The sequence below is a fragment of the Pyricularia oryzae genome, chromosome 2 (genome assembly GCF_000002495.2).
Source record: "Pyricularia oryzae 70-15 chromosome 2, whole genome shotgun sequence".
In the NCBI taxonomy this organism is placed as follows: domain Eukaryota; kingdom Fungi; phylum Ascomycota; class Sordariomycetes; order Magnaporthales; family Pyriculariaceae; genus Pyricularia; species Pyricularia oryzae.
This window is the reverse complement of record NC_017850.1, coordinates 3,845,964-3,870,694: the sequence shown is the minus strand read 5'-3', so window position 1 is coordinate 3,870,694 and position 24,731 is coordinate 3,845,964. Positions and strand designations below refer to the sequence as shown.

Below are 24,731 nucleotides of genomic sequence, written 5' to 3'. Positions count from 1 at the left end.
CAGGGGACGAACGAGCGAGGATCGATGAGACCGATCGATCGTGCCGACAAACACGTGACTTCGCGCTCCAGAGACCAGGGTCCGCGATGCTGCCTAGAGTAAGTCGCGTCCACCATCTTTCTCATGCCCTCTAGTAATTCGGGATTCATCGAGCATCAATTATCTGGACAACAAGGAGAAGAGAAGCAAAAAAAGCGAAAACTGTTTTACTGCATATACGACACCGCAATTATGGCCGCGGATAAATACCGTCAAGATGTGGAGGATGATGTCGAAGCTGACGAGGAAATGGACGAATCTGTTTGTTACTCCTGATATCTAGAGATCACCATCAGATCATGTACTGACAGACTTCCAGGACTACAAAACCCAGAAAGACGCCATAATATTTGCCATTGACGTGAGCAAGTCTATGCTGGAAGAGCCTGAGCATAGCAGCTCCAAGAAGGCGGATAATGACAGTCCTCTCACAGCGGCGCTTAAATGCGCCAACCAGATCATGCAGCAACGTATCATTGCGTCGCCAAAAGACATGATGGGAATTTTACTCTTTAATACGGAACGCACAAAGCTGCGTGACGTTACCAGTGGTGGATCTTACCCTCACTGCTACCTTTACTTGGATCTTGACATACCCGAAGCAGAGGATGTCAAGATGCTCAGGAGCCTGGTTGAGGAGGGCGAGGACCTAGAAGGCGCTCTGGTGCCATCCGAGGAACCCGCAACTATGGCCAACGTGCTGTTTTGTGCCAACCAGACTTTCACAACCAAGGCGCCCAATTTTGGCTCTCGGCGTCTGTTCATAATCACAGACAATGACGACCCACACTCGGGAGACAAGGCAGCTCGAGCGTCTGCTGCAGTTCGAGCCAAAGATCTTTACGATCTTGGAGTCATTATCGAGCTGTTCCCCATCAGCAAGGGTGACCAGAAGTTTGATCTGGCCAAGTTTTACGATGTGAGTTGCCATAACACCATCGCCCTTTACAGAAATGTGTCGAATAATGGGCTGCCGAGTTTTACGCCTCGAATATACTAGGCTCATGACTAACACAAAACAGGACATTATCTACCGAGACCCAACGACAGAAGCAGACGAGATCAAGCACGCCAAGTCAGGCGACGGCCTAAATCTTTTGAGCTCTCTCATCTCAAATATCAACTCGAAGCAGACGCCAAAACGTGCTTATTTCTCTCACCTTCCGTTCGAAGTGGCACCAGGTTTGACCATCTCGGTCAAGGGCTACATTCCGCTGCATGTTCAAAAGCCGGCGCGAACAACATGGGTGCATACGGCCGGTGAAAAGGCAGAGCTTGCGTTGCCAGAAACCACCAAAATGGAGGTGTCCGACAGCTCACGGACAGTGGAAAAGTCGGAACTGAAGAAGGCATACAAATTCGGAGGAGACTATATCCATCTCACACCAGAAGAGACAGCGCAGCTCAAAGATTGGGGAGGCCACGTCCTTCGTATCATTGGCTTTAAGCCACGATCCATGATTCCACAGTGGGCATCTATCAAGAAGTCAACATACATATTTCCGGCAGAGGAGGATCATGTCGGTTCAACCCGCGTCTTTTCGGCTCTGTGGAAAAAGCTGCTCAAAGACGACAAGGTTGGCTTGGCATGGTTCGTCGCGCGAGTAAACGCCAACCCGGTGCTGGTGGCTATCATCCCGTCTAAGAGACCTTCTGATGAGGAGTCCGGCACGAAATTTCTCCCTGCGGGACTGTGGCTTTGCACTCTTCCTTTTGCCGATGACCTTCGAGAGACGGACAAAAGGGATGTGATCAAGGCGCCAGAAGAGCTGACGGCAAAGATGCGAAAGGTAGTAGGCAACCTCCACTTACCAAAGGGAACCTATGACCCGGCCAGATATCCGAATCCGGCCTTGCAGTGGCACTACAAGATCTTACAGGCACTCGCGCTTGATGAGGAGGTGCCGGAACAAGGTGACGACCCGACTCTACCCAAGTTTAAGGCCATCGCGAAGCGTGTGGGCGGCGCCATTGCCGAGATCAACGAGGATCTTGAAGATGCTGCAAGGGTCGCACAGGGACAGCGTGCATTGAAGCGAGAACATGAGGCAGATGACGAGGATGAGAAGAAGCCGGCCAAGAAATCAAGGATTGAGGTGGCCACGTCGGCCAAAGCAGGGGCTACTACGAGTGATTCACAGCTCAGGGCAGCCCATCAGCAAGACAAGCTTGTCAAGATGACAGTAGCCGATCTCAAGGCCATATTGACGTCCAAGGGTATCAGTCCTGTGGGGAAGAAGGCTGAGCTGGTTGAGAAGCTGGAGCAGTGGATCGAGGGTAATCTGTGAATTATTTTGATGATGATGCTGTATGCCTGAGAAGGAAGTCGGAGGCGTCTGAATTTTCAAACATGCATTTGGGTCTGGGCAGGATGCATGTATGTTGAGCGTAGGTGTTTGGTTTGCGGATTCTATGGTTTGTTGTAATTGGCAGTGTGTAAATCAGATAGCTCACAGTACCTAGACAATGTGCTAGTTGTGGTGGATAATGATACTTCATCACACGCGCAGCGTGTGTAAATAAGACCTTTTCGGGTCAAACTGAGCGCAGGCGCGTGACTTGAAGGCCATGAGCATTAAACCTGATGAAAAGGGAAGATTGAAGAAAAGAAAAAAAAAAAAGAAGGGGGGGGGGGGGGGGGGGGGACAGCCTCCGTCAAGTTGGAGTGTTCTTGTTGGAGAAAGCAAGGCCGGGGGCGTCTGCCGGTAAAGGTTGTACCCCACGTGAGTGCCGCCAGCGCAGAAATCACAGACGCGCTACCTCCACTTGCGTGTTGTGGACCAACTGACGCACCTCAATTCAAGAGCCGCGAACAAAGCCGAAGGACAGTCCCGATCTGGGAACTTCGGCCTAAATTGGCTTGAGGATATCGCCGCCGGCGTTTGCTGTCATTGACTGCCCAGCTAGCTAGCCATATGGGTTAGGTAGCTAGCTGCATCACAAACGCGACGACAACAGATGCCAACCTAGCAGTCAAACATCTGCGACCATGGACGCCTTCGCTTTCCTCAACGACGACGCGGCCGCCGGTTCGCACCATGTCTGCTACTCGACCGAGGATATCCGCAAACAACTCGATGACATACTGTTACCCAAGACGAGCGAGACGAAAGCGGAACATGTGGATGCGAAATTCAAATTCCCCTCAACAGCCCATTTCCTCGTCGTTGTCAATGAGGCCGAGAACGCTGCCTTGGAGAGTGCGGCGTCGTTAGTCGGCGGGGCGCGCCCCTTCGCCGGTCACAACCAGACAGTCCTGGCTCTCGGAAACGGCCAGTACCAGCGCCAGATAACTACCCATGATGCGTTCGTCAACCAACCCCAGGACGACCCAGTATTGCAACGCGCCGTCGCAAAACAGATTGCAGGGGCTTTATCGTCGCCCGGGGAGGTCACTTCGTCTTGGAACGTCAGGACTATCGCGCGCGCATCATCCGGGTGGACGTTTGAGTATATCTGCAAGGATTCCCTACAGGTGTGGCAGCGACAGCATGCCAAGGAAACGCTACCTGTGGTTGGACTCTCCAGCGGTAAGGATGGGCAGAACGCTACTCTGATGAGTCGGCCAGCGTTCAACTGTCGGGGTTCTCTGACAATTCACTTCAAGAGAACCGACATGGAGATCGAGGTCAAATACAGCCATATGCCTCTTCACAAAACGGTCGCGGAGCTTTATGAGATATTCACGCCGCCCCCAGAGCCAACTCTGGCCCACCCTCAGAAACGTGCTGCCCCAACTACCGACGGCGAAGCAGCAACGCCCGCCAAAAAGAAGAAAAAGAAGAGCAAGGCGGGTACCAAATCGACAAATGGTCAAGGCGAGACCACAGAGGCATCCATCATTGTGGTAGAAGGGCCACCAGAGGACATTCCTGTAGGCGATGGTGCTCCCGAGGCCAGTCAGGCTACGCCCTCAACCAAGAAGAAGCGAACTCCAAAGCCGAAAAAGTCTCAGGCTATGGTCAACGATGAGACAGCGGTAGCTGAGGCACAAGATAGTGCGAACACGGATACATCCGCCGTCAACGTTCATGTGCTCGATCTTCCACCTGGTGAGGCGGACAGGAGGCGTGACCATGCCAATGGGTTACTCATTACTAGCGGAATAGATCCTGCCACACTGTCCGAAGAGCAGTTCAACATATTTTCCAACCAGTCGCCTGAACTTCAGCAGGAATCTCTGGCTATGTTGGTCAAATATGGTGCCGAGAGACTGAGGATCGTACACCCGAATAAGGACGCACAAGCAAGTACTCCTACACCATCGACACCGGCTACACCAGATAGCTCGGCCGCCACAGCCTCCTCAGATGCCGAAACTGCAAGCTCCACGACCAAGAAGAAGAAGAAGAAGTCGGCAAAGAAGTCTCTGGCTTGTGCTGAGTCTGGCGAAGACGCAACTCCAAGTGGGACGAAGAAGAAGAAGCTAACCCGTGGCAAATGCGACCCTTGTCGAGACGCCAAGACTCTGGTAAGGAACCAACATGCATATATTGAACGTCTGAAGAACATTTTACTAATCAACAAATCACAATGGATGCGTAGTGCTCCAAAACCAAGCCCACTTGCGAGCAATGTCGCATGACCAACATTGAGTGCCATTATCGCCAAGAAATTCCCACGGGCCCCAGAGGCAACGCAAAGTCAGAGGAGCATATTGAGTCAAAACCTGAACCGGTCGTTGCACCAATACCTCCGTCAGCTCCAGCACCGCCTCCGGCACTGGAGGAGGAAGAGCCAGATGACCTGCCTTCTCCTGGTTTTGGACAGCAAACCACGGCCACGGACTGGGCCGATACTCAGACTCAGACCCAGACACAGACCAATGACGACAACGTATCGAGCTACCAGCCCCAACCAGTTGATGAGTCTAGAGAGCATACCTTGACTGCACCGAGCTTAGAATATCCCCAGCACACCGGTTTTGCAAGCCATGCAAGTCATACAGCTCAGGTGCCCGAAGCGGTGATGGAAGAACCGGTCCAGCCGTCAAGGCCAAGTCGAGAAGCTGCCTCTGCACAGCAGGCCGCCGGCATCTCCCGGACGGGTCGCAGGAGCCTTCCCACAGGTCAGCGCACCCAACCCAAAGTAGTAGACCATCCGGCCCCGGATAGTACCCCATGGGCGAATTTCTCCAACACCGCTCCCGCTCCGCCTACGCAGCCGGTACAGGTACAGGCACAGGTACAGGTACAGGATACGGCGAATCATGGGTACCAGGTGCACACTAGGAGCAGATCCCGGACATCCATGAACACGGCAGATTTTGGCTCACAGGGACCCAGTCAAGGCTTGCGAGAAGCTGCGGCTTTGTCTCAGGCCGCTATGCAACAGACAAGTCGGGCTTCGCCACAAACCCAGCCATTACAGCCGGCCAGGACTAGCTCAAGGCAAAGCCAGCGGCCAGTGGTGTCGCGAGAATACCAGTCTGCGGCCATCAGTAACTCTTCTGATTACGGACCGCCGACCATGTCTAATTCTTACTCCTCTGTCGGTGCCTCCGTGGGTACCGCTGCGCAGGATCCCCACGCTCAATACTATGGGAGTAGCAGCAGCAACGACAATAATACATTCGCATCAACAAGCACTGGTCAAGCTGGCGGCAGCACTGGCAATGGGACCGGTCAAAGCTCATATACCAGCCAACCTGCCTCCAATAACGCACCGGCTTACCCATCATACGACAATTACAGCACTCACAATGCCACCCCTCACAGGCCTACAACGCAAACAACGCAAACTTACCGCAATCCCGTTACACGGCCCACCTCGACTGCATATAAGTCTTCAGCCAGCAATAGCAACAACCAATGGCCGTCTGCTACCGCGCCACAGGTCCACAACTCAAAGACTTACAACAACAATTCGGCAACAGCCACAGCAAGCCGTACAGACCAGACAGCGCCCATGTCACAGCCGAGTTCCATACATGGTTTCAGCGTGCGGCCCACCTCGCCACATGCCACGAGAAGCTCGGTTCGTGCATCGTACCATCAGCAGCAGCAGCAGCAGCAGCAGCAGCAGCAGCAGCAGCGCCAGCAGAGTCCCTCGCAGCCACAGACACAACAGTCGCAGCAGCAACAGCAGCAGGGTTATGCATCGTATGGGCGGCAGCCACAGTCGACCTCCAGCCAGCACCCGCAGCAGCAGCAAGGATGGTATGGATACGCAGCGACAAACAGCAATCCAGCCGGATACAGAGGTGTCGTCGATCCTCAACAAGCCGTGAACGGCGGCTACGACACTAGTCACGTCGGAGGCTCAACATCACACGGCTCTCAGCACAGGTCGATGAACATGACGGGCAATAACTATGGAAACATGGATGCAAACGACACACTTTACAATCTTATGCAAAACAGCCACGGCCGCTGATTGTCATATGTTTCACACGGAACATTACGTTCTGTTTTTTTTTTTTTTTTTACTATTGAAGTTTCTGATCAAATGATACCCATTACACTGATGTGTCGGGTCAGTGGTTATTCAAACCATGGCACTGACACTTTTGCCGTTTGTTGACTTCATCTTCTGACGTGGGGTGCTTGGTGCCTCACCACTGTTTATTTTATATCTTTCTCTCTGGTATTTGGGGCCCCTTGAGCTCTGCGAAGTGGGGTCACAAATGTGACGTTGGTACGTGAATAAATACCCTAGCATATGATAACTTACGACTTCTATTTCAAGTCCGTCCCACCCTCGGTCTTTTTTCCTGCATACATACTCGGAATCAATGCTGTGATGCCGTGGACTCGAACCAAGAAATACACATGAACTGTGCTGAAAAAAATACCATTTGGAAGCAAAAGATCCGAATCTAAGCTAGTCTAGAACTAGAGTCTAATTCGTTTTTGCACGAATTCTTTATGTCGTCGCAGGGCCTAATCAAACGCGGACACTGGTAACAGGAGATGAGAAAAACTCCTCTGCACTAAACTCCTTAGCATTATAACCCAGCCATAAAGTCAAACCCAAGAAACAATCACTTTTTTTCATCAAACATTCACTGCTTCTCCTGCTCGGCAGCGACAATCTCTTCCGACTCGGACACGGCAAACTTGCTCATGGCCCTCAACCGGGCGCCGAAACTCCACAGGGCCCACATGCCAACGATTCCGAGTACGCTCAGGCCGGCGAGGAGGGTGACGCCGCGGGCGACGCCGAGGTTTGCAAAGAGCGGCCTGGCAAACAGGACGCTGGCAAAAGCCAGGGCCGACCGGCAGAGGTCGTTTGCGGCAAACAAGCTCGCGGCGTAGCGCGGGTACGACAGCGGGATGTAGCAAAACAGGCACTGCATGACGACGAAGCCCGAGGCGCCGTACAGGGTAATGCCCACGGTGGGCGCGATCCAGTGCACGTCTGGTCGGGCCGTCCAGGCAAAGATGAAGAGGCCGATGGTCGGGCCGAAAGCGGCGGCCAGGGCGGGTACCAGGCGCGTTTCATGCACCGGGTGACCGCGGGCGCGGATGCGCGGGTGCATGTAAAAGGCCAGGTAGGAGGCATAGGCGGTCATCCCCACGACCGCCGACACGAGGATGCAGAGGAAGACGAGGCCGACCTGTCCCGCGCTCATGCCGTAGAAGACGGGGAAAACGAGCGGGAACACCTCGAAGAAGGAGTAATAGATTCCGTAGATGATGGCGGTGTAGATCTGGACAAAAGCCACGGCCGGGTCCTTGATGGAGATCTCCATGGGCTTGATGAGCGCATCGGCGAGGATGGCGCCAAACGTCATTTCCTTCTGCTCGATCTCGGCCTTGGTCTGGAAGCGGTCCGACTTTGTGAGAGCACGAAGGCGTCGGGCGCGGCGGAGCAGGATGTTGTCGCTCGAAGTCTCGGGAAGGAAGGCGAACATGATAAGGAAGACGGGTGCAGAGGCGAAGAGGATCTCGAGGAGGGACCAGCGCCAACCCAGGGCGGGGACACTGAAGCCCGAGAGCAGAGGGCCCAGGGCAGGGCCGCAAAAGGACGAGACGGTCCACACCATCATCGGGTAGGGGAGGTCGAGCCCGAAGCCGTACATGTCCATGACGGAGGCGCCGCCCGAGGCCAGGCAAGGCGACCCGAAGAAGCCCTGCAGGAAGCGGAGCACCATCAGGCCCGGGTAGTTTGTGACGAGCGCGGTGGGGATGGAGATGATGACGAAGATGAACATGCTGGCGATGTAGGGCGGGTTGCGGCCGACCGAGGGCAGCTCGGACAGCGGGCTCAGGATCGATGGTCCCACGCCGTACCCGAGCACGAAAAGGGCCAGGCCCAGCCCCGCCTCGACCGACGTGACGCCAAACTCCTCCATGACGCCGTGTTCAGACGTGGTGTAGATGGCCGAGGACATGTAGACGACAAAGGTGTAGATGCACAGGATGGCCGTGACCATGGCCTTTCGCATCCTGCTCCAGTTCAGGGGGTTCTCGGGGTCGTCTGTCGTGTACCAGTCGACGAGTATGTCGCCCGACCTCGTCGTCATGGGGACGATGGGTATGGACTGCACCCTCCGCATCGCCGATGCCGAGCTGCTCCCGGCTGCTTGGGCTTCCTCGTCGTCCGATACCGTGCTGCTCTCGGAGCCTAGCGACCCTGTGCGCGCCTCTCCCGTCTTCTCTCTGGCGAGGCTGCCATCGGAATCTTGCTCGCTGGTGTTGCTGCCGTCGAGTAGTCGGCGCCACTGGGCGGGGAGCTTGAAGTTGTCTCGTTCCTCGGGGTACTTTAGCAGTTTGTTCTTGGTGACAAGTCGGATTGCCGCGCCCAGGGCGGTATCCTGGATACTAGAAACCATTGTAGTGGTGTGGTGATGGGTTGTGTATCTTTTTTTTTTTTTTTCTCCCGCTTTTGGAAAAATTATATGTGTGGGCGGGACGGTGCGGCTCGCTGCACCGCTTTGTCAAGTGACAGGGCCACGTATTTAGAGAATGGCTGGCAGGTAGTGTATACTCAGTTGTGTACAATATATTAATCGTTCACGAGATAAGTGCATGTAAGTCTGTCTGACCCATTGGGAACAGTCGTGCCACTCTCGTGTCTGATAGTAATTGACAAAACCAAAGAAAAAGAAAATAGTTTCAAAGGAAAGAGACGCCATCTTTTATACTCTGAATCTTCAAGAAGAGTTTTCTAATGTATCACAAAAGATGCCTTATCGGTGGTTTACTATGGCATTCTAAGCACGTCTTTTTTGTCTACGTATTTACGAAGCAAGGGGTACAATCTATGGAGCTAGATCCGAATCACCGTCAGCGAGTGCAGCGGAAGACGCCATACCGATCTGATGCAGATTACCAATCTGGTTCTGGTTTCATATTTGGGTACCTTTTCCATTGATAGCTAGAGAGAGTGAGAGAGAAAGAAAGGGGTAGAAAATAACAAGACGGGTATGTTGAGGACTTGGGTGCGGACTTTAGTCTAAGCTACACTTGGGTGTTGTGCTTTTGCTCTCTTGGCATGCTCGGTATCTCCAGGAATGAGCGCGTATTGCCGAATCAGAATGATGGGGGCTCGCCATGGAAAAGGACCGCTGCCGATTCGACCTACATGACAAGAGTGAGACAGCAGAGTCGGGGTTAATTTGTCATGACGTTTTGGTACTTGGCTGCGTAGGCCCGCGCCTTCCTCCAATCACCGACTTACCGATGCACACCAAGCGGCGGTAAACGGCGGGCTTATGGTTGGATTTCCCAGGTACGGTATTCCTCCTGCACGAGGCATTGGGTAGTACCGGTCCCATCAATCAGCCTTACTTTTGCTTGTATTGAAGGGGGAGCTGTTAGGCAGGGTCTAGTCTGGAGCTGTATGGGACCTGAATTGGCCCGGCTTAGAAATCGACTTAGCAGGATGTCAGCACAAAACGAGGCACCCAAGGCACCAAACAAATTATCATGTTCCCAACAAGTGCTGTGCTGTGCCGTGCACACAGACATACATGTTCAGCTTGCTCTAGAAATAGTCTAGTCTAGTCTAGTCTAGTCCAGCAAAGGCATTAATAAACAAGACAGCTGACGCCTTACAAAGAAGAAGCAGGGGATACGCGATCTACTCTTAGGGTCCTAGGCAGCCAGGAAACATTCAGTCACACCGAACTCATCTTGAGTCGAAACTCGGACACACCAGCGATCTTTTCTTTCAAAGAGGCACGCAAACTTGAGGGGGGCTGAACTAGTTTCGATTTAGCGGCGATTGGCCATGAACGATTAGTCTAGATGTTTCGTTTTTCCCTTTTCCTTTCATTTTGCTTTTGGTTTCTTGTGTTTCTTTTTGTTTCTGTGCCACCTTTCAACGGTTTTTTTTTTAGTGTTAATACCGTAAACGGTCATGGCGTCCGCCATAGCTCCGAAAACTCCAGCCATAACTCCGGTGGCATTTCCTGCGAGCTGCCGCAAGCCAGACGAATTAAAACGGTAGGGCAGAGTTGATCGACAACCCTTAAATCGCAGCCTTATCAGTCAATCAGTCATCAACTCAAAATGTTGATGTGAAGGCCCAATCGATTTCTTTTAATTCAACTTCACAATCCCGTCCAATCACCTCCCATATGCGAAGCATGCGAGCAACGCAGGCGCCTTGTCGTCGCTTGTTGTAAAATCTATGTGAGGCAGAAAAATAAAAGAAAAAGAAGCCTTCAACGTCGTGGGAACTCGTCGTGCTTCTGATTATGGCCGTGATGCCGCTGCCGTGTCGAACGGGTAATTAGGACTCGTCTGCATAGAAGCCAGGGTTTACCACACCGGAGCGAATCCCAGGTCTGTCCAGCTCACGCTCCACGTTTTTGATCTTTAATCCACGAGCATTCGACTCGGTGATGAGGTCCTCGGCTTCCTTGTCGAGACCAGCCTCTCTCAACTTTTTGAACAACCACAGGGTATTGATCTTGGTGATCCAGCCCGTTCTGCCCATTGACCTGTGGAACGTCTGGCTCATCTCCTGTAGGTACTCGAGCGCGAGTTCGGGCTTCCCGGCGCGCGCCAGGTTGTGGATCACATGTTCGTACGTGAACCTGTCCGGCATGATCCCGATTGCCTTCATTTCGTCCATCAAAAACTCAGTCGTCTCGAGGCTGCGTTCCGGCTTCTCCGTGTATATCATGCGCAGGATGGTGTTGAAGGTCTCAATGTCGGGTCCAGACTTGACAATGAGTCGCACTCGGCTGTAAAAGTCCATGGCCTGGCCGAGTCCGCTCTTTGCGAGCATCGCCTCCAGGACAACGTTGAAGGCTGCAATCGGCACGTCTCCTTGTGACTTGAGCCGGAAGAGCAGCCGGACCGTTTCCAGGAGTTCGTACGGCTCCTTTTTCTGGAGTAAATGATAAAGGGGACGTGTGCTGCCCGATTCCGGCTTGATACCCGCCCGGTGCATGATGCACAGCACGCTGAACGCCTTTTCCTCGTCCTCAGCCCCGGCATAGCAAGCAATCAGCGGCTCGTAATGGTGCAAAGAGAGCTTGTTCCCGCGGGTCGCCAGCATCCTAATTGCCTGAGACCCGAGCATTGAATCGAGTCCCTTTGCCGCGGTGCAAAGAACGTTCTCCAAGACACCGTCTGGGGGGTTAAACATCTTGGGCACCGCCAAGTTCCAGATGAACTTTGTGCTGTCGTAATGATATCCCTTTGAGCACTTGTCTAGGAGGAAGTAGCACGTGTTTGCCGAGGGCCAGTCCAACTCTGTGCCTTTGCGACTAATTCGGTGGTGATTGATGATTCTAATGACCTCATCATGGAAGCCCAGCTCAGCAAAGACAAATAAAAAGATGTCGTGAACCCACGTCGGGACCTCAACCCCTTCTCGAGTAACCTGCTCCAGTTTGTCGATGGCCATCTCGTATTGCCCGTCACGCAGCAAGCCCAAGATCACGCTCGCGTGGCCATCGGTTGTCAATTCGATATACCGGCTCTTCATTATCTCAAGGAGCCGGTCCCGCAATATGTAATCAGGGTGAGTAGCCAAGGCCTGTGAGTGAAGCACACGGTGTTAGCAAGATTCGAGACGGTCTGGTCCAGGCACCCGCCTATAAAGATTGGGCCCATGTTCTTCTACTTTGACGTACGCGTAGTGCCAGATGGAGGGTTGTTGAAGTCGGGTTGTAGCCCGCCTCCTGGGCCTCACTCAAGACGTGAGTGACAACCTCACAACTCCCCTCGTGGCGGATTTGCGCCCGCAGGAGAGGATCCTCGACGAGCGGTTCAATACCGGCAACACATGGCTTTACCACCTGGGCCCAGAATTCGGGCACACGGGAGTTGTCAGGTCTCTCGTCGCGGAGGTCGCGCAGGTACGCCAGGATATCCTCGCATCTGATGCGGACGGTCCCGTCAGCCCTGACCTTGGTCGGATCCTCGGCGAGGTTGCGGATAGCGTCGGGCAGGTTTCGGGTCTGCCTGTTCCTTATTAAATCCACCGGCAAGTCAACAAATTCGTATAGGAATCTGGCGGACAGCCGTGGTGTCCCTGATTCTGTTTCCGCTTCTGTTATTGGTTCGGGGGCTGAGGTCGAGTATGGCCGATGGGATGGTCTATTCCGAGTGCATTGCCTAAATGCCGGTTTCCAATTATGGTGGGAATGCCTGGAATTGAGGCATTGAAGACTCTCGTGGCGCCATTGGCCGGTCGATTCGGGAAAGACTGATCTTGCAGAGCTTTGGGCTCGCGCCGGAACCAGACCGTTAAGCGTTGTCCTAGCTAACAGCCCGCGCCACAGCACGTCGACGGTGACGCCAGTCTTGAGCATTATTTTGCGCGCGAGGACAGCATCTCAAAGGCAGGCAGCACTATGTATGGCTGGCTGGTGTTTCAATTGAAGCCGATTTTTTTTTTTTGTGACTTTGAAGTTTTGATTATGCGTGTCAGACGCGTTCCGCGAATAGGTAGTAATAGATGCTGTAGAATGCTGTAGCTTGAAAATTGTCGTCCTCCGAGATACCCCACTCCCGGAGAAGAAAAGGCGGTTGACCCACTTCCGGGGCCTCCGGCATCCTAAAGAGAACTCGAGTAGGAAATTACGTAGTATTAGCATTTACATTCTCCTCACTCACTTTAAAAGATACCACTCGCCCAACACAGTCGTATCCTGTTAGTTTCCCATTTTTGCTCAGGGGCTTGTGTTCAAAATGGCTCTCTTGCTCTTTTCCCGGGAATAAATTACAGGTTAAAACCAAATCAGCCCGCTCGTAGGGTATCATGCATTTTATCTAGCCCGTCTCCGCTCGGTTTCGAGCAGAGTCAGGTCGAAGGGGTTAGCCGTCGAAATTCCTCCCACAATGCACTCATTTGATGCCGCCATTCGCAACCTGCCAAATAAACAGTCTTCTTCGATGCCCGGCTTGCCCCACCCTCTTCACCAGGGTATCGCCATGAGATCATCAGCCCAACCACATCCCAAGACTGAACAACTCTCTTGGCGTGGATATGTTTTTGTGAGATGGGTTTTCCTTCCACGCTGCTCATCAGGGTCACAAGAATATTCGAGTAGGCATTCGTAGTCTCCGCGGCCATCAGGGTTTCCCCACATGTACGCCCTCGTTTGTTTGTTGTTTTGGATGCTCTTGACCTAAGCGCCTCCCCTTCCCCGGCCACGCCCGGCTCCCCGACCTCGGCCGCCCCGTCCCCTGTCGCCTCCGCCGCGGTGGTCACCTCTTGAGCCGCCACCCCTTCCTCCCCTGAAGCCTCCCTGCTGTCCGTGTTGTTGATGTTGCTGTTGGTGTTGCTGCTGTTGCTCCTTGACCTGGTCTATGACTTCGTCGGGAACGCGGAGGTATTTGATCTACAGTCATGGAGGAGCAGTCAGCGGGTTTCGGTTTGCTTTTCTTGACCTCCATAAGAGGCCGAATGTATTCAATCGCCATGTGACTCGATTGAAATGAGGGTATACGTACGTTGTTTCCCTTGACGTATATCTCTGGTAGCCGCATAAACTTGTCCCCATCTGGACTCGTCTGCACCACCTCTCTCAGAGTGAGGTTCATCCACGTATCGCACTGAACCAGGTGTCCGTTGAGGGTTTCGCCGTTCTTCAATTCCACCATCATCGCGTGGCCCTGGGCCGCGTTCAGGAGCCCAAGGGGAAGCTGAACAAAGGGGATTGAAGGTTAGCAGAATGGCGGGAGAAATGGTAGAGGGGCAGATGACTTGCCATTGTGAAGAAGTTTTAGAAACTGTTTGCGATTTGCGCCTGCGTTTGTTGGTATTTGGTGGTTTATGGTGGTAACCAAATTACATTTGCTCATCTATTTTGGGATGATATGTACGATGACTGTCGGCGGTGATGATGTTGCAGACAACAGCGAGCTACACGTAGAGTGGAGCTCAAAAGCTCTTGCGGAGACTGATCTGTGATGCGCAACAAAAGTGATTGGTGAGTTATGACGCCACATGTGGCGTCCAAACAATCGTCCGTATTGCTACCCTACAGAGGTACATGGTAATTATAGGTTCCTGCGTAGTAGATACTTAAGGCAAGTAATACAAATAAAGATTACCTTCAAAACACATCTTTGCTCTCTTAAAAAAAAATACCCCCCTCTCGATACTGCTAATAATGCATCGGGCATTTGTGATATCTAGATCCAATAAATAACAAACTAGGCGAACAAAAATAAGACACTGCCAGTAAAACGCCAATGGGATGCCTCGTCCCACTTCCGCACGTTTAATACCGCAATGCAGGCCACAAGTCTAGGCTACTGCGGTTCGGGTGAGCTCCTGTTTTAGCACGGCAAAGATCCTTTGGCAAACCAAGCTACAAGAACCCAAACAGCCCTAAAGAGAAAGTTTTGCCAGATGGCGTGTCACACCCAACTCTTGACAACTGTATTATTGTCTTATGCCCCCCGGAGGGTTTACATTCAAGAGGCGCTCTCACGGCTCTTACGGTAGCTCGCCTACACAGCGATATCAAATCCCGGGACAAGTCAGCAATTATGTAGGCAGTACATGAGGCACGATTGGCCATTAGTCGACAGTTATGCACGTGATCAGTGCATTGCAAAAGCAGAAGCACGACTTGCCTCCTGTTCAACCTGCAGTCCCTCAATCAGGGGAGCCAATTCTGACAAGATCTCGTGAGCTTTCTTGTGGTACTCCATCTGTGCAGCCACAAGCTCGGCAAGGTTGCGGAGCGGCTCGGGGGTGTCAAGGACCTAGAAATTGTAGGGTTAGTACTTTGATATCCCGCAAAAATATGGATTAGCTTTTGACGCACATTCTTCATCACGCCAACGGCCTCCTCGGTCTGCGTGACAAACTCATCTTCCGCCTTCTCGATCTCTTCCTGCGCCTCAGGGCTGAGCTCCGGCTCCTCGTGGTGCGCCGCGGCGTCACCGCGCGGCGACGTGGTCGCGGGCAGCTTCCATGTGGTACCCTTGGCGCGAGCCTTGGCAGCGTCCAGGCTCAGGCGCGAGTTCTCAACGTTCTTGCGGGCGCGTGTGGCAAACAGCAGGTTAGTGTTGAGCGTCGTGTTCCAGCCGGCCAGGAAGCTGCGCTGAATCTGGTTGTCTTGAGCCAGGCGAGCCTCGCCCACGCGCTCCTGAGCCAGGGCGTACTTCTCAAGCGCCGTGGCCAGGGGGTCCTCGCCGGCATCTGCGTGTGTCTGGTGCAGCGTCTGGCTGCTGGCCAGCGATGCGCGAGCAATGGCGTGCGAGAAGGTCTTGGGCTGAGGCTTCGCGCTAGGGGGCGCCGTGAGGGCGGCCTGGGCCTCGGCAGGGCTGGTGGCCGACGAGAGGAGCGTCACCTTCTCGCTGACGGTGCGGCCGAGGTCAGAGAACGTCTCCTTGATGTTGGGCGGGTAGTCGTAGGCCTCAGTGGCATATTGGTTGCTAATGGATTTTTAGAATCAGTCATGAACCTGCGACATAGAGAGCTTGCTGCAAGGATGCTTCGTCTTACGTGACAGCCAGCATCTTCTGGTGGACGGCCTTGAGCGCGTCCACCCGCTTCTCGAGGTCAATGTAGTCGGGAGGAAGTTGGGTCTATTTCATCAGAGACCATGGCGCTTGTTAGATCCACACCCAATCATCTGTGCTCATTCAGATGCACCATAGAAAATGTTGCCGTCGGCATCGACTGCAAGTAGACTTACCTTGTCCTCGACTTGCCCAAGCTGCTCCTTGGTGTACTGGAAGGTGCGCGAAGCGAATGGCGTGAACGATGCACCAAGAGAGCTGTTGCGTGCAACAAACAACAGTTGTTAGCGGCGGAGCTTCGAAATCGTCATTTTACTGTCTTCAACGCGAGTCCAGGGGACGTCATGTCAAAGCGGAAGCTATCCATCCCGACGACGTGGGTTGAATCGACATACGTGATGTTCTTGCCAAAGTTCTTGAAATCCATGGCGAAGATTTATTTTGTCGATAAGCCAAAGCTTTGTTTTGGTTGTTGATGCGATGTCGGGTAGCTGCAACAAAAGAAGTTGGAGTCAAGATGTCAAGTTGCGGCTCTCATGTGAAAGCTGAGAAAGGTTGGGACCCAGATTATTATCTGTGAGATACGAGATGCAAGCTGCTGCAGAAAGCCAAGCCAAGCAATCCTCTTACGTAGCCTCCGGCTCCCTTGTCATAAGCCTGTCCCGTCGAGGCCTGACCTATAAGGCGACAGATCACTGGCAGGGCGCTGGGGTAACAGGAACTCAGTGGAGTTTCCATTGTCACTGTAAAATGCCACGGCAAGGATCCTGGATTCTTGGCAGGGAGCTACAGTACCTAAAGTACGTGGAGCACGTGCAGTTAGACCCCGCACCACCTTTGTCGATACGCATTTCAGTACTAGGTACCTAGGTAGGTACCTACCTAGTTCTAGATGGCATGCAGGGTAGGTTGCCTTCGTTGCCCATGGACGGTGTGCTAGGGGGAACTTGGCGTTGAGCCCCAAAGCTATCATGAACTATTCCATGCGCAATGTGAACGTGGTCTGGCTTGGTCAATCCAAAAGTGAGAGACTATTGGCACCTAACGATCGCCGACTCTGCTAAACAAAGAAATGGTGAGGTACTAAATCCTCCAAGTGCACCTCCACATATTGCTCACACAGCTAACCTTGCAAGTCCTTCAGATCACTCTCTTCGGATAAATCCAACCAGCCCTATTCTCCATTTAATGTTTAGTCTACTATCTGCTTGTTATCTGCCCAAGATGGCTGTATCTTGCGACAGACGTCCTCATAGTCGGCATTGCTATGATCGTCCCATTCGGTTGTCCAAAACATACTCCAGTTGGAATCGTCCAGCTTCCTAAATCCTCTCGACCGCTCAGCATACCATTTGTTCACTGGATTATCCTTACGACTCCGCCAACAGACTCCCTTGGGAAAGCAAGTGCGGATCATGGCATTGAAGACGATGTCGGCAATTCCACCCTCCCCCTGTGCCCTCTTGAGCACCGCAAACTTATCCAAGTACGGCACTAATCTGCCCTGCCTATACGCCTCCGCATATGCCTCGGCAGCCGGGATGTTGTGAGGATTGGGTGCCTCCCAAGTCAAGATGGCACCACCTTCGTATTCGCCCACAATTATGATGCCCGCTAGACTGTCTTCTACACGGTTGAGATAATCCTGCACGTCTAGCTTTCTGTCGAATGAATCGTCAATGAGGTGAACGAGCCGCGGCAGGTCAACGCATATATCCGTCAGTCGCAACCTTGGCTGACCTGGGGCTGTTGGCGTCCAAGGGCTGGTGAATGGATCTGGGAGTATCGTCAGGGGCATCCCGCGCTTGGCGAGCGTTGTTCTCGATTGGGTGACGATAGGTTTACTGGTCCAGTCCATGTTACCCATGGTCCCCGTCTTGACAGCCTGTGGCTTGCTTGCAGCGAACCTGGTAGTCGGCAGCGATGATGAGAATGCCGGTCGGTCGGTGATCAAGTTGTGTATCAGCGCATTCTTCGGCTTGCGTGTTCTTGTCTGGGCCAGAAATCCAAAGTTGTGTGACTCTTCACCCTTCTCGCCCCGTAGATTTGCGGCCTCTTCGGGCGTAGTGATGACTACTGAGGCAGACGATGGGAGTAACGTCACGATACGCTTCGTGAGCTCCAAGTTATCTGCATGCTTCTTTCTTATGTGTGCAGATGTGTCAGAAGTCGATCCTATGGCGCTGCTCGCTATTTTAAGCTCGGGGTAGTCCGCTTCCTTGATGTACTTCATTGCTGTGTCATATTCCTGTATCATATTGAGGAACACGTGTGCGCCTTCCGGTCGGTTGTTTGCAGGTGGTCCGCCAAGAGGGTCAATAATCATGACTTTTCGAATACCGGCTTTCGGTTTGGCCGTCGGCTGCTGACAGGTGTCTGCCGGGCCACCCGATGACTTATTGGGAAACTGCAAGCCAGAATAATATCTGGTAAGCGCAACAACGACCTCGTCTGCCTGAACAGTCCTGGCTGCACAGGTGTCTGTAGAGACGGCATATGTCGGTACCACCACGATGGCGTCGTCCTTCAATGCTCTAATGAGTGGTTCTTCCCTGGAGACGAATACACCGCCAGCGGCGAGAGATGAGGCTTGGTCGCCCTCTGATCCAGGCCGAATGCCCATAACATAGTCCATCACACGTGGGCGTGCTAGAGGTGCAATCGTAGCTCCAGCCAGCGCACGCTCAGTCTGCTTCATGATCACTGGCCAAAGCGCATCTCCCTTGACCAAGTCCTGGTCACAATCAACAACGACAATGGACAGCAGTCCCAACATTTGAAGCTGGCAAAGAGTTCTGCCCACACCCTTGAGAGTGGTCTCATCGATGGACTGGGGCTCCCTGAGCTTGACAATGGCAACCTGAGGGAGGTTGTCTTCCAAGGCTCGAGTGTCAGCCTGGGGCAGAGGACCAGCTGTGCTGATGCCTCTGGGCTGCCATTTGCGGCCGAGGGCTGGCGCGAAGTCCTTCAGCCATTTCTTCGCCCCTCGCCTCGTAGGTGAGGTTTCCATGACAGACAGGAGCAATTCCTTGCGTACAGAGTCAGTGGTTTGGTTGTCTGCTTCTGCAGAGGAATCCGGCTCGGCTCACCTTGTTCTCTGCCATTTTCTTATCTCTTTCCGACATGATAGTCTCATAGAGCGACCTCATACCCTCCGCCTCTGCCGACACACCACGGACTGAGAGCAGCCATGGCGACTTGAGGCGGTCGCTGCTGCATGGCTGTTGCGATAAGCTTCTGACGGCATGATTGTTTTTATGTTGGTTTGTCGATTTGCCAAGAGGCAACTTTTCCGCATTTACTTATTAGCAGCGTGCAAGTTGTCGAATCGAAAAAGCAAAGGCAGATTAGACCAGCGACCTCTGAAGATAGACCTCAATTGACGCTGTCCGAGATCGGCCTCGGCAACTGGAGAGCCCAGTAGCCAACGATGGACTGTATCATAAAACTCACCTGGGCAATTGAACCCACCTGCTTCCAGGCGGCGCTACCACGCAATGTCATGATTCACAGCACATCGTAAATTGAGGGATACTTGTTGGGAGAGAAGGATAGCAGTTCGAAAATGCAAAGCGTTCAAAAATAATAAAACTATTTTCGGGCTCGGTCTTTCAGCCCATCTCTGACGGGTGGATGCAGATTGGAAGTCGAATGGGGTTACCGAGTTACGATTGAGTGCAGGGAGACACAGCACCTACAGAGCAAATTTGTGCGGTGAGTCAAAATCGCTTGGACAATGCTTGAAAGCCTACAGCGCTCACTGAGTGAAGCGGTGACGTTTTGCAGAGCTGCTGGGCCCACCGAGTACGGCGACCCTGGTAAAGGCTGGCGACTTAATCCAGGCTCAAAGCATGGTAAATGCAGTGCTCGGGTAGTATCGAATGAAGTCTGGTAGAATGATGCCACAATGATTATAAAAGTTCGGATAGATGGAAAGCAACCCAGTTCAATCGCAGGTGTTATTCGTAAATGGACCTGTCTTAGGGTGAGGTAGGGAGGTAGGGACATATCTAGATCTGGCGTAAGGTGCAATAAAGTTGGGCAAGTTCAAGAATTCAAGAGCGGACTTCGGAAAGGATTACCGATACTGAATGGCTGCTTAACAGTGCCCCTCCTGTGTGGGTTTGGATACGGATGCTCGGAGACAAGACCGGACCTGTGCAAGCCCAATGTTTTGATGGACTTGTAAATCACCCATAAATGCAGCCAACATAAGTCTATCTGTCTGATGGGTAATACAAATTATTGGGTTCTTATTATTCCGCCTCTTTAATCTCATTTGCTCACAGGGTTCTCGTTCTTCCGGCTGTATACCAGACTCATCTAAGGTATCTTTAGTTATATAAACCCAACCCCTCACACTTTAGTTCTAGGTTAGCCCAAGTATCAGCGCCATCGACAACACGTCAAGTTCATCATCACTGGACCATTAATTCACGATTACAGTTGCAACCAAAATGGCACCTCAATTGTTATGGATAGGCCTCGGGAACATGGGCAGGGTATGTGACTTTGTTTCATGAAACTAACAGCAAAGTGCAGCCAATTACTTTAACTTACTTGGTGGCTGAGGTCGAACATATAAGTGGCTGTCAGCAACTAACCAAATCGTACTCGGTAGGGAATGTGCAGGAATATTGTCGAGAAAGCTGCCCTCGATGGTCTTCCGCTTCTTCTACATAACCGTTCGGCACAGCGCGCTGTTGATCTCAAGGGCAGTCTGCCGGACGGAAAGGCCGAGGTTGTCACAGACCTTGCACAAGGAGTCGCCAAAGCCGATGTGATTTTCACCTGCGTCGCCAATGACGCTGCCGTCCGGGAAACGCTGGACGCAGCTATTGCCTCTGGCAACATCAAAGGCAAGCTGTTCATCGACTGCTCAACCATCCACCCGGATACAACTGAGAGTGTGAGCAAAAAAATCGTCGATCAGGGAGCCGAGTTCGTAGCTGCACCGATTTTCGGGCCGCCCGCCGCTGCAGATGCGGGGACTCTGGTCGCCGTGCTCGCGGGCCCCCGGTCTTCGGTCGAACGAGCGCGCCCTTACTTCAAGGGCGTGACTTCGCGTGCAGAGATCGAGATGGTGGACCGCACGCCTCAGACGGCACTGACGCTCAAGGTCATTGGCAACACCTTCATCGTCAACATGATTGAGCAGCTGGCCGAGGGCCACGTGCTGGCGGAAAAGTCGGGACTGGGCACAGAATATCTACATCAATTCGTGGAGCACGTCTTCCCCGGGGCGTATACCGCCTACTCGCAGCGGATGCTGACAGGCGACTATCACAAGCGAGAGGAGCCGTTGTTTGCTGTGGACCTGGCTAGGAAAGATGCAGGCCATGCTTTGGCCCTTGCAAAGAAGGCTGGGACCAAGCTGCCCAACGTGGAGGCAGCAGATGCTCACTTGGCCCAGGTCAAGGAACACTCTGGGGCCAAGGGGGACATTGCTGGTATTTATGGTGCTGTGCGCAAGGAAGCTGGGCTCAAGTTTGAGAACGACGCGTGATGAGCAGACATTCATCCAATAGGAATAGATGCCAGTAGATGACCGGGTAAGAACCAGAGTGGCAGCTCGGGATCGTTGTTAGTTTTGATAATAATGACCGCAATGAATTGAAAGTCAGAAAGAAACAGAAAGATGAAGATTGGTTGCAAGCTGGATTGCTTGCTTGCCCAGGCTTGCCAGGTATCACTGGGTAAACGGTTCGAAATATACAGTAGCAACAAAATTGTGAACTGACACCCCGAGCCAGGTCCGACATGCACCCACTGGAGCCGAATCTGCGACTGATGACTAAGCCAATGCAACGCCAAGCCGCGTTATGCTGCATCGCGGACCACTCTACAAGCTTGCCCCAGAGTTGTCATCGCCGACATCATACCTCAGCATCACAATCGGCCGCCAGCAACACTAGCTCCACACTCTCGAACGAAGAGGGAGCTGCCGCCTTGACTACAGAAATAGCCTTTGTACTCGAACGATTGCCAAAGTGGGATAAAACCCTCTAAACGGCACAATGGCGAACGGGTATGCTCTCCAAGCGGCGACCTCGGCGTGACGCTCTGCTACAAGGAACAGCTTCCGACTAATGCGTTACGATACCACAGCTGGAGCATTTTCATCGGTCTTTTCATCGTCGGCGCCATGTGCGCAGGCGCCTGGTTCTTTGCGCCAAAGGGCGAGAACCAAGTGTACGTTCTACCTTTTCCGGCTATTGTCCTGGGGATTCGGAGTACCCGCAACCTCCCCAAGAACAATCACAAAGTCAATGTTGGAGGACAGGGCTGATGCTAACTCTACCATTTTTGTCGGTACGACAGATTATGGAGATCGTCGCTCATTCTCGCTTTCGTCAGCTGCTACATGATGTGGGCGATAACCTTCCTCGCACAGCTTCACCCTTTGATCGAGCCGAGACGATCCGACCTGCGTAAAGCGTACATCCACGAATGAGATGAACCACGTGGACGAGGATGATAAAGGAAGAGAATGGTTGGATTTGGGGAAGATATACACGGTTGGTTCGCGCTTGGTGCGGTTCCACCGAGTCTCTGTTTATAACGGCGACCTTGAATTCGCTCCCGTGGAGAGGGGCTTCATGTCCATGAAAATGGCTCTCTGATCGATGGGGCAATGTGCAGTTGGATCACTGCGAGCATGTTATTTGGTGTACTACAGCACCCGTGTTTACACATTTCGCCGGCGTTTTGGTTGGATTTTCGCTGTTATTCTGTCTTTGGAGAAGCCTCGTGGTCAAAACTGGCCATTCGGAATTATACATTACTATTACGCGAGGTTTTATCGGTTCAGAGGAATGCTCCAAGTCGTAACTGCAGGCCGTCGATCAACTCAGGGAACAAGCACAAGACCTTTAATCTGAAGATAGCTTCGGTTCCTTTGTCTCTTTGATTCTTTATAGACACATTGTGCCAATTGATATGTTGTTAACCCGTGGCCAGCCTGCCGGCCCATTCATTTGCAGTAAGCAAGAATGCCCACAGTGCTCTTCCGTCCTCGGCTATGCTCGTCTCGGCCGCGACCGAAACTCCTTCCAAACCCGCAGCAGTGAGAAATGCGCTGCTGATGGCCCATCTGCTTAGTGCACCTGCGGTAGTCAACAAAGCTGCCGCGCCGTAGCCACAGTCGAGGAGTATCATAAGCGCCTCGACATTGTTGGCCACCACGGCCCAGCCAAGACTACGGGCAGCTGCAGGCACATCGTAGTTCCATATGACCATGAGTATCGGAAAAAGCTTCGTAGATGATGACACGAGCAGAGCTGTCGATACAGAATTGGGCCTCTCGAACGGTGCTGGGAGAAGCCCCAGGAGGACCAACGGCGACCACGGCGACGACGTGAGCAAACGGATCGACAAGTGGAAGGCTAGGTTCGAGAGAGTGCACAGCAGCACTATTACAATGGGAACGTCAGCGCCGAGGACATACAGGCTGTATTGCATAGACACGAAAATGCTCACAGAAGAACATGTACTGTAGCACAATGGGCTGTTGCGCTATGCGACTGAAGCTAGATTGGTCTGCGCTACTGCTGGTGTTAAACTGCTTTTCGATCCGCGCCCAGGTCAGATAGACGTCGAAGAGAAGCAGAAGAATGCCAAGCCGGATCATGGTAGGCTGCACAGAAACAGTCAGCTTTCTAGTCTCTATGTGTCTTCTGCTATTTTCGTCTGGACTGCCGATGGACTAGAGGAAGACGTACATCAAAACGGTCTCCGTCCCGCATCAGCGAGTTATGCAGCAAATGCCGGTAGACCTGAGGCTTGATGAGGACCAAGTCCACAAACAAAACCACGAAATCATGCTCGACATATTTGTCACAGAACCTTCCGCAGTTTTTGCATACCGTCAAGCGGATGTTGTGGCCGCTGACCTTGTCCCCATCTCCAGTGCCCGAGTACTTGGTCCACAGCGTTTTCACGGGGTGCCGACACTCGATGCAGATTGGCATTTGGGGCGTGTTTGAGGCGCAGAGCGATCAGATGCGCAGCCGGTTCATTGAGGTGATGATACAATTAGGTATAGGGTATTCATGGCGAGCCGCACTGATTACTCTTGGTGTGCGGTCGCGTGTCGATCGTGCGAGAAATGGTTCCTTGATACCCCACTGTCAATGCAAATAGGGGAAGCCCGACAGAGAACTTCTGCAAGATATTACGTCATCAAGAACTCTGCGGGCTCTTTTCTAATTACGTACCTAGGTATCTATGTACCGTACGTGGGTAGTATTGGACAAAACCCATGCGATAGATGGTCGCGCGATAAATTGGCGACAGAGGAGCTCTGGGATTAACTTTCAGGTAAAGGGCAAAATGACTCGGTTGCTGAAGATAAGGCGTGCATGCAATGCACCCAAAAACAAATCTAAGTTGCAAAACCCTGACATGCAAAAAGAATGGAGACACCAAGAATCGAACTCGGGACCTCTTCCATCCAAGCAGCCGGTGTCCCGGTGTTGCTAAGGAAGCATTATACCACTAAACCATATCCCCATTTGGATATTCCCAATCTCAAGAGCAGTGGACTAAGAGTCGCGCTTTTGCTGTCGTTTCGGGAACGAGCTGTTGTGTCGTAACTGCCATATCGTGAATCTGGGAGGTATCAAGTAACAGCCCAAGCTGCGCTTGCTAATCTGTGATCTCCCTAGATTATTTCCGGTTTGTTGTTTTGCTAGTCAAACTGGTATCCTCCGGTAAAGTATCATCTGGAGTAGGTGCTGACGGAATTATTATTCTAAATGGCAGGAATCACATAGTAACTTACCTATTTATCAAGTACACCTCCTATTA

The 24,731-nt window shown here is 52.6% G+C and overlaps 11 protein-coding genes and 1 non-coding gene across 12 annotated transcripts; 4 read left to right on the top strand and 8 right to left on the bottom strand.

Moving 5' to 3' along the window:
• Window positions 1-131: 131 nt before the first annotated feature.
• MGG_01512 (uncharacterized protein) lies at window positions 132-2,564 on the top strand. The gene is made up of 3 exons (XM_003714437.1): window positions 132-300; window positions 359-958; window positions 1,062-2,564. Exons 1-3 carry the CDS (start codon window positions 232-234, stop codon window positions 2,325-2,327), a joined length of 1,935 nt encoding a protein of 644 aa, XP_003714485.1. The 5' UTR covers window positions 132-231; the 3' UTR covers window positions 2,328-2,564.
• Window positions 2,565-2,822: 258 nt separating this feature from the next.
• On the top strand, window positions 2,823-6,477 carry MGG_11192 (uncharacterized protein). Its single transcript, XM_003714436.1, has 2 exons — window positions 2,823-4,510; window positions 4,585-6,477. The coding sequence occupies exons 1-2, from the start codon at window positions 3,029-3,031 to the stop codon at window positions 6,412-6,414; spliced, it is 3,312 nt and encodes a 1,103-aa protein (XP_003714484.1). The 5' UTR covers window positions 2,823-3,028; the 3' UTR covers window positions 6,415-6,477.
• A 565-nt stretch (window positions 6,478-7,042) lies between these two features.
• On the bottom strand, window positions 7,043-8,815 carry MGG_01511 (benomyl/methotrexate resistance protein; the record flags this gene model as incomplete). Its single annotated transcript, XM_003714435.1, has 1 exon — window positions 7,043-8,815. One exon carries the CDS (start codon window positions 8,813-8,815, stop codon window positions 7,043-7,045), a length of 1,773 nt encoding a protein of 590 aa, XP_003714483.1.
• Window positions 8,816-9,294: 479 nt separating this feature from the next.
• MGG_15722 (uncharacterized protein) lies at window positions 9,295-10,117 on the bottom strand (the record flags this gene model as incomplete). Its single annotated transcript, XM_003714434.1, has 4 exons — window positions 9,295-9,563; window positions 9,664-9,728; window positions 9,956-9,969; window positions 10,109-10,117. 4 exons carry the CDS (start codon window positions 10,115-10,117, stop codon window positions 9,439-9,441), a joined length of 213 nt encoding a protein of 70 aa, XP_003714482.1. The 3' UTR covers window positions 9,295-9,438.
• A 23-nt stretch (window positions 10,118-10,140) lies between these two features.
• Window positions 10,141-13,050, bottom strand: MGG_01510 (pentatricopeptide repeat protein). The gene is made up of 2 exons (XM_003714433.1): window positions 12,074-13,050; window positions 10,141-11,976 (listed from the first exon to the last, which is right to left on the bottom strand). The coding sequence occupies exons 1-2, from the start codon at window positions 12,752-12,754 to the stop codon at window positions 10,720-10,722; spliced, it is 1,938 nt and encodes a 645-aa protein (XP_003714481.1). The 5' UTR covers window positions 12,755-13,050; the 3' UTR covers window positions 10,141-10,719.
• A 523-nt stretch (window positions 13,051-13,573) lies between these two features.
• On the bottom strand, window positions 13,574-14,051 carry MGG_01509 (glycine rich protein; the record flags this gene model as incomplete). Its single annotated transcript, XM_003714432.1, has 2 exons — window positions 13,574-13,786; window positions 13,899-14,051. 2 exons carry the CDS (start codon window positions 14,049-14,051, stop codon window positions 13,574-13,576), a joined length of 366 nt encoding a protein of 121 aa, XP_003714480.1.
• A 324-nt stretch (window positions 14,052-14,375) lies between these two features.
• Window positions 14,376-16,476, bottom strand: MGG_01508 (uncharacterized protein). Its single transcript, XM_003714431.1, has 6 exons — window positions 16,319-16,476; window positions 16,100-16,181; window positions 15,907-15,989; window positions 15,224-15,836; window positions 15,030-15,161; window positions 14,376-14,903 (listed from the first exon to the last, which is right to left on the bottom strand). The coding sequence occupies exons 1-6, from the start codon at window positions 16,348-16,350 to the stop codon at window positions 14,868-14,870; spliced, it is 978 nt and encodes a 325-aa protein (XP_003714479.1). The 5' UTR covers window positions 16,351-16,476; the 3' UTR covers window positions 14,376-14,867.
• A 457-nt stretch (window positions 16,477-16,933) lies between these two features.
• MGG_01507 (acetylglutamate synthase) lies at window positions 16,934-19,976 on the bottom strand. The gene is made up of 3 exons (XM_003714430.1): window positions 19,377-19,976; window positions 19,013-19,210; window positions 16,934-18,951 (listed from the first exon to the last, which is right to left on the bottom strand). The coding sequence occupies exons 1-3, from the start codon at window positions 19,425-19,427 to the stop codon at window positions 17,116-17,118; spliced, it is 2,085 nt and encodes a 694-aa protein (XP_003714478.1). The 5' UTR covers window positions 19,428-19,976; the 3' UTR covers window positions 16,934-17,115.
• MGG_01506 (6-phosphogluconate dehydrogenase) lies at window positions 19,972-21,623 on the top strand. Its single transcript, XM_003714429.1, has 2 exons — window positions 19,972-20,425; window positions 20,545-21,623. The coding sequence occupies exons 1-2, from the start codon at window positions 20,381-20,383 to the stop codon at window positions 21,427-21,429; spliced, it is 930 nt and encodes a 309-aa protein (XP_003714477.1). The 5' UTR covers window positions 19,972-20,380; the 3' UTR covers window positions 21,430-21,623.
• A 317-nt stretch (window positions 21,624-21,940) lies between these two features.
• Window positions 21,941-22,377, top strand: MGG_01505 (uncharacterized protein; the record flags this gene model as incomplete). Its single annotated transcript, XM_003714428.1, has 3 exons — window positions 21,941-21,951; window positions 22,032-22,115; window positions 22,245-22,377. The coding sequence occupies 3 exons, from the start codon at window positions 21,941-21,943 to the stop codon at window positions 22,375-22,377; spliced, it is 228 nt and encodes a 75-aa protein (XP_003714476.1).
• Window positions 22,378-22,611: 234 nt separating this feature from the next.
• On the bottom strand, window positions 22,612-24,011 carry MGG_01504 (arv1 superfamily protein). The gene is made up of 3 exons (XM_003714427.1): window positions 23,645-24,011; window positions 23,403-23,559; window positions 22,612-23,335 (listed from the first exon to the last, which is right to left on the bottom strand). Exons 1-3 carry the CDS (start codon window positions 23,891-23,893, stop codon window positions 22,869-22,871), a joined length of 873 nt encoding a protein of 290 aa, XP_003714475.1. The 5' UTR covers window positions 23,894-24,011; the 3' UTR covers window positions 22,612-22,868.
• A 327-nt stretch (window positions 24,012-24,338) lies between these two features.
• On the bottom strand, window positions 24,339-24,434 carry MGG_20022. Its single transcript has one exon. It is a non-coding gene; the product is annotated as a tRNA-Ala (tRNA).
• Window positions 24,435-24,731: the final 297 nt, after the last annotated feature.

Coding starts and splice junctions, on each gene's coding strand:
- MGG_01510 (XM_003714433.1), bottom strand. CDS start 12,754: ATGCTCAAGACTGGCGTCACCGTCGACGTGCTGTGGCGCGGGCTGTTA. Junction 11,977..12,073: donor CCCTCCATCTGGCACTACGC/GTACGTCAAAGT, acceptor CTTCACTCACAG/GCCTTGGCTACTCACCCTGA.
- MGG_01508 (XM_003714431.1), bottom strand. CDS start 16,350: ATGGATTTCAAGAACTTTGGCAAGAACATCAC. Junction 16,182..16,318: donor AACTTTGGCAAGAACATCAC/GTATGTCGATTC, acceptor TGCACGCAACAG/CTCTCTTGGTGCATCGTTCA. Junction 14,904..15,029: donor GACTGCAGGTTGAACAGGAG/GCAAGTCGTGCT, acceptor ATCGCTGTGTAG/GCGAGCTACCGTAAGAGCCG.
- MGG_01512 (XM_003714437.1), top strand. CDS start 232: ATGGCCGCGGATAAATACCGTCAAGATGTGGAGGATGATGTCGAAGCT. Junction 301..358: donor ACGAGGAAATGGACGAATCT/GTTTGTTACTCC, acceptor ACAGACTTCCAG/GACTACAAAACCCAGAAAGA. Junction 959..1,061: donor ATCTGGCCAAGTTTTACGAT/GTGAGTTGCCAT, acceptor AACACAAAACAG/GACATTATCTACCGAGACCC.
- MGG_01506 (XM_003714429.1), top strand. CDS start 20,381: ATGGCACCTCAATTGTTATGGATAGGCCTCGGGAACATGGGCAGG. Junction 20,426..20,544: donor GCCTCGGGAACATGGGCAGG/GTATGTGACTTT, acceptor CGTACTCGGTAG/GGAATGTGCAGGAATATTGT.
- MGG_11192 (XM_003714436.1), top strand. CDS start 3,029: ATGGACGCCTTCGCTTTCCTCAACGACGACGCGGCCGCCGGTTCGCAC. Junction 4,511..4,584: donor GTCGAGACGCCAAGACTCTG/GTAAGGAACCAA, acceptor ATGGATGCGTAG/TGCTCCAAAACCAAGCCCAC.
- MGG_01507 (XM_003714430.1), bottom strand. CDS start 19,427: ATGACATTGCGTGGTAGCGCCGCCTGGAAGCAGGTGGGTTCAATTGCC. Junction 19,211..19,376: donor AGGTGGGTTCAATTGCCCAG/GTGAGTTTTATG, acceptor AATGCGGAAAAG/TTGCCTCTTGGCAAATCGAC. Junction 18,952..19,012: donor AGAAAATGGCAGAGAACAAG/GTGAGCCGAGCC, acceptor TCTGTACGCAAG/GAATTGCTCCTGTCTGTCAT.
- MGG_01504 (XM_003714427.1), bottom strand. CDS start 23,893: ATGCCAATCTGCATCGAGTGTCGGCACCCCGTGAAAACGCTGTGGACC. Junction 23,560..23,644: donor GGGACGGAGACCGTTTTGAT/GTACGTCTTCCT, acceptor GTTTCTGTGCAG/CCTACCATGATCCGGCTTGG. Junction 23,336..23,402: donor GCTACAGTACATGTTCTTCT/GTGAGCATTTTC, acceptor CCATTGTAATAG/TGCTGCTGTGCACTCTCTCG.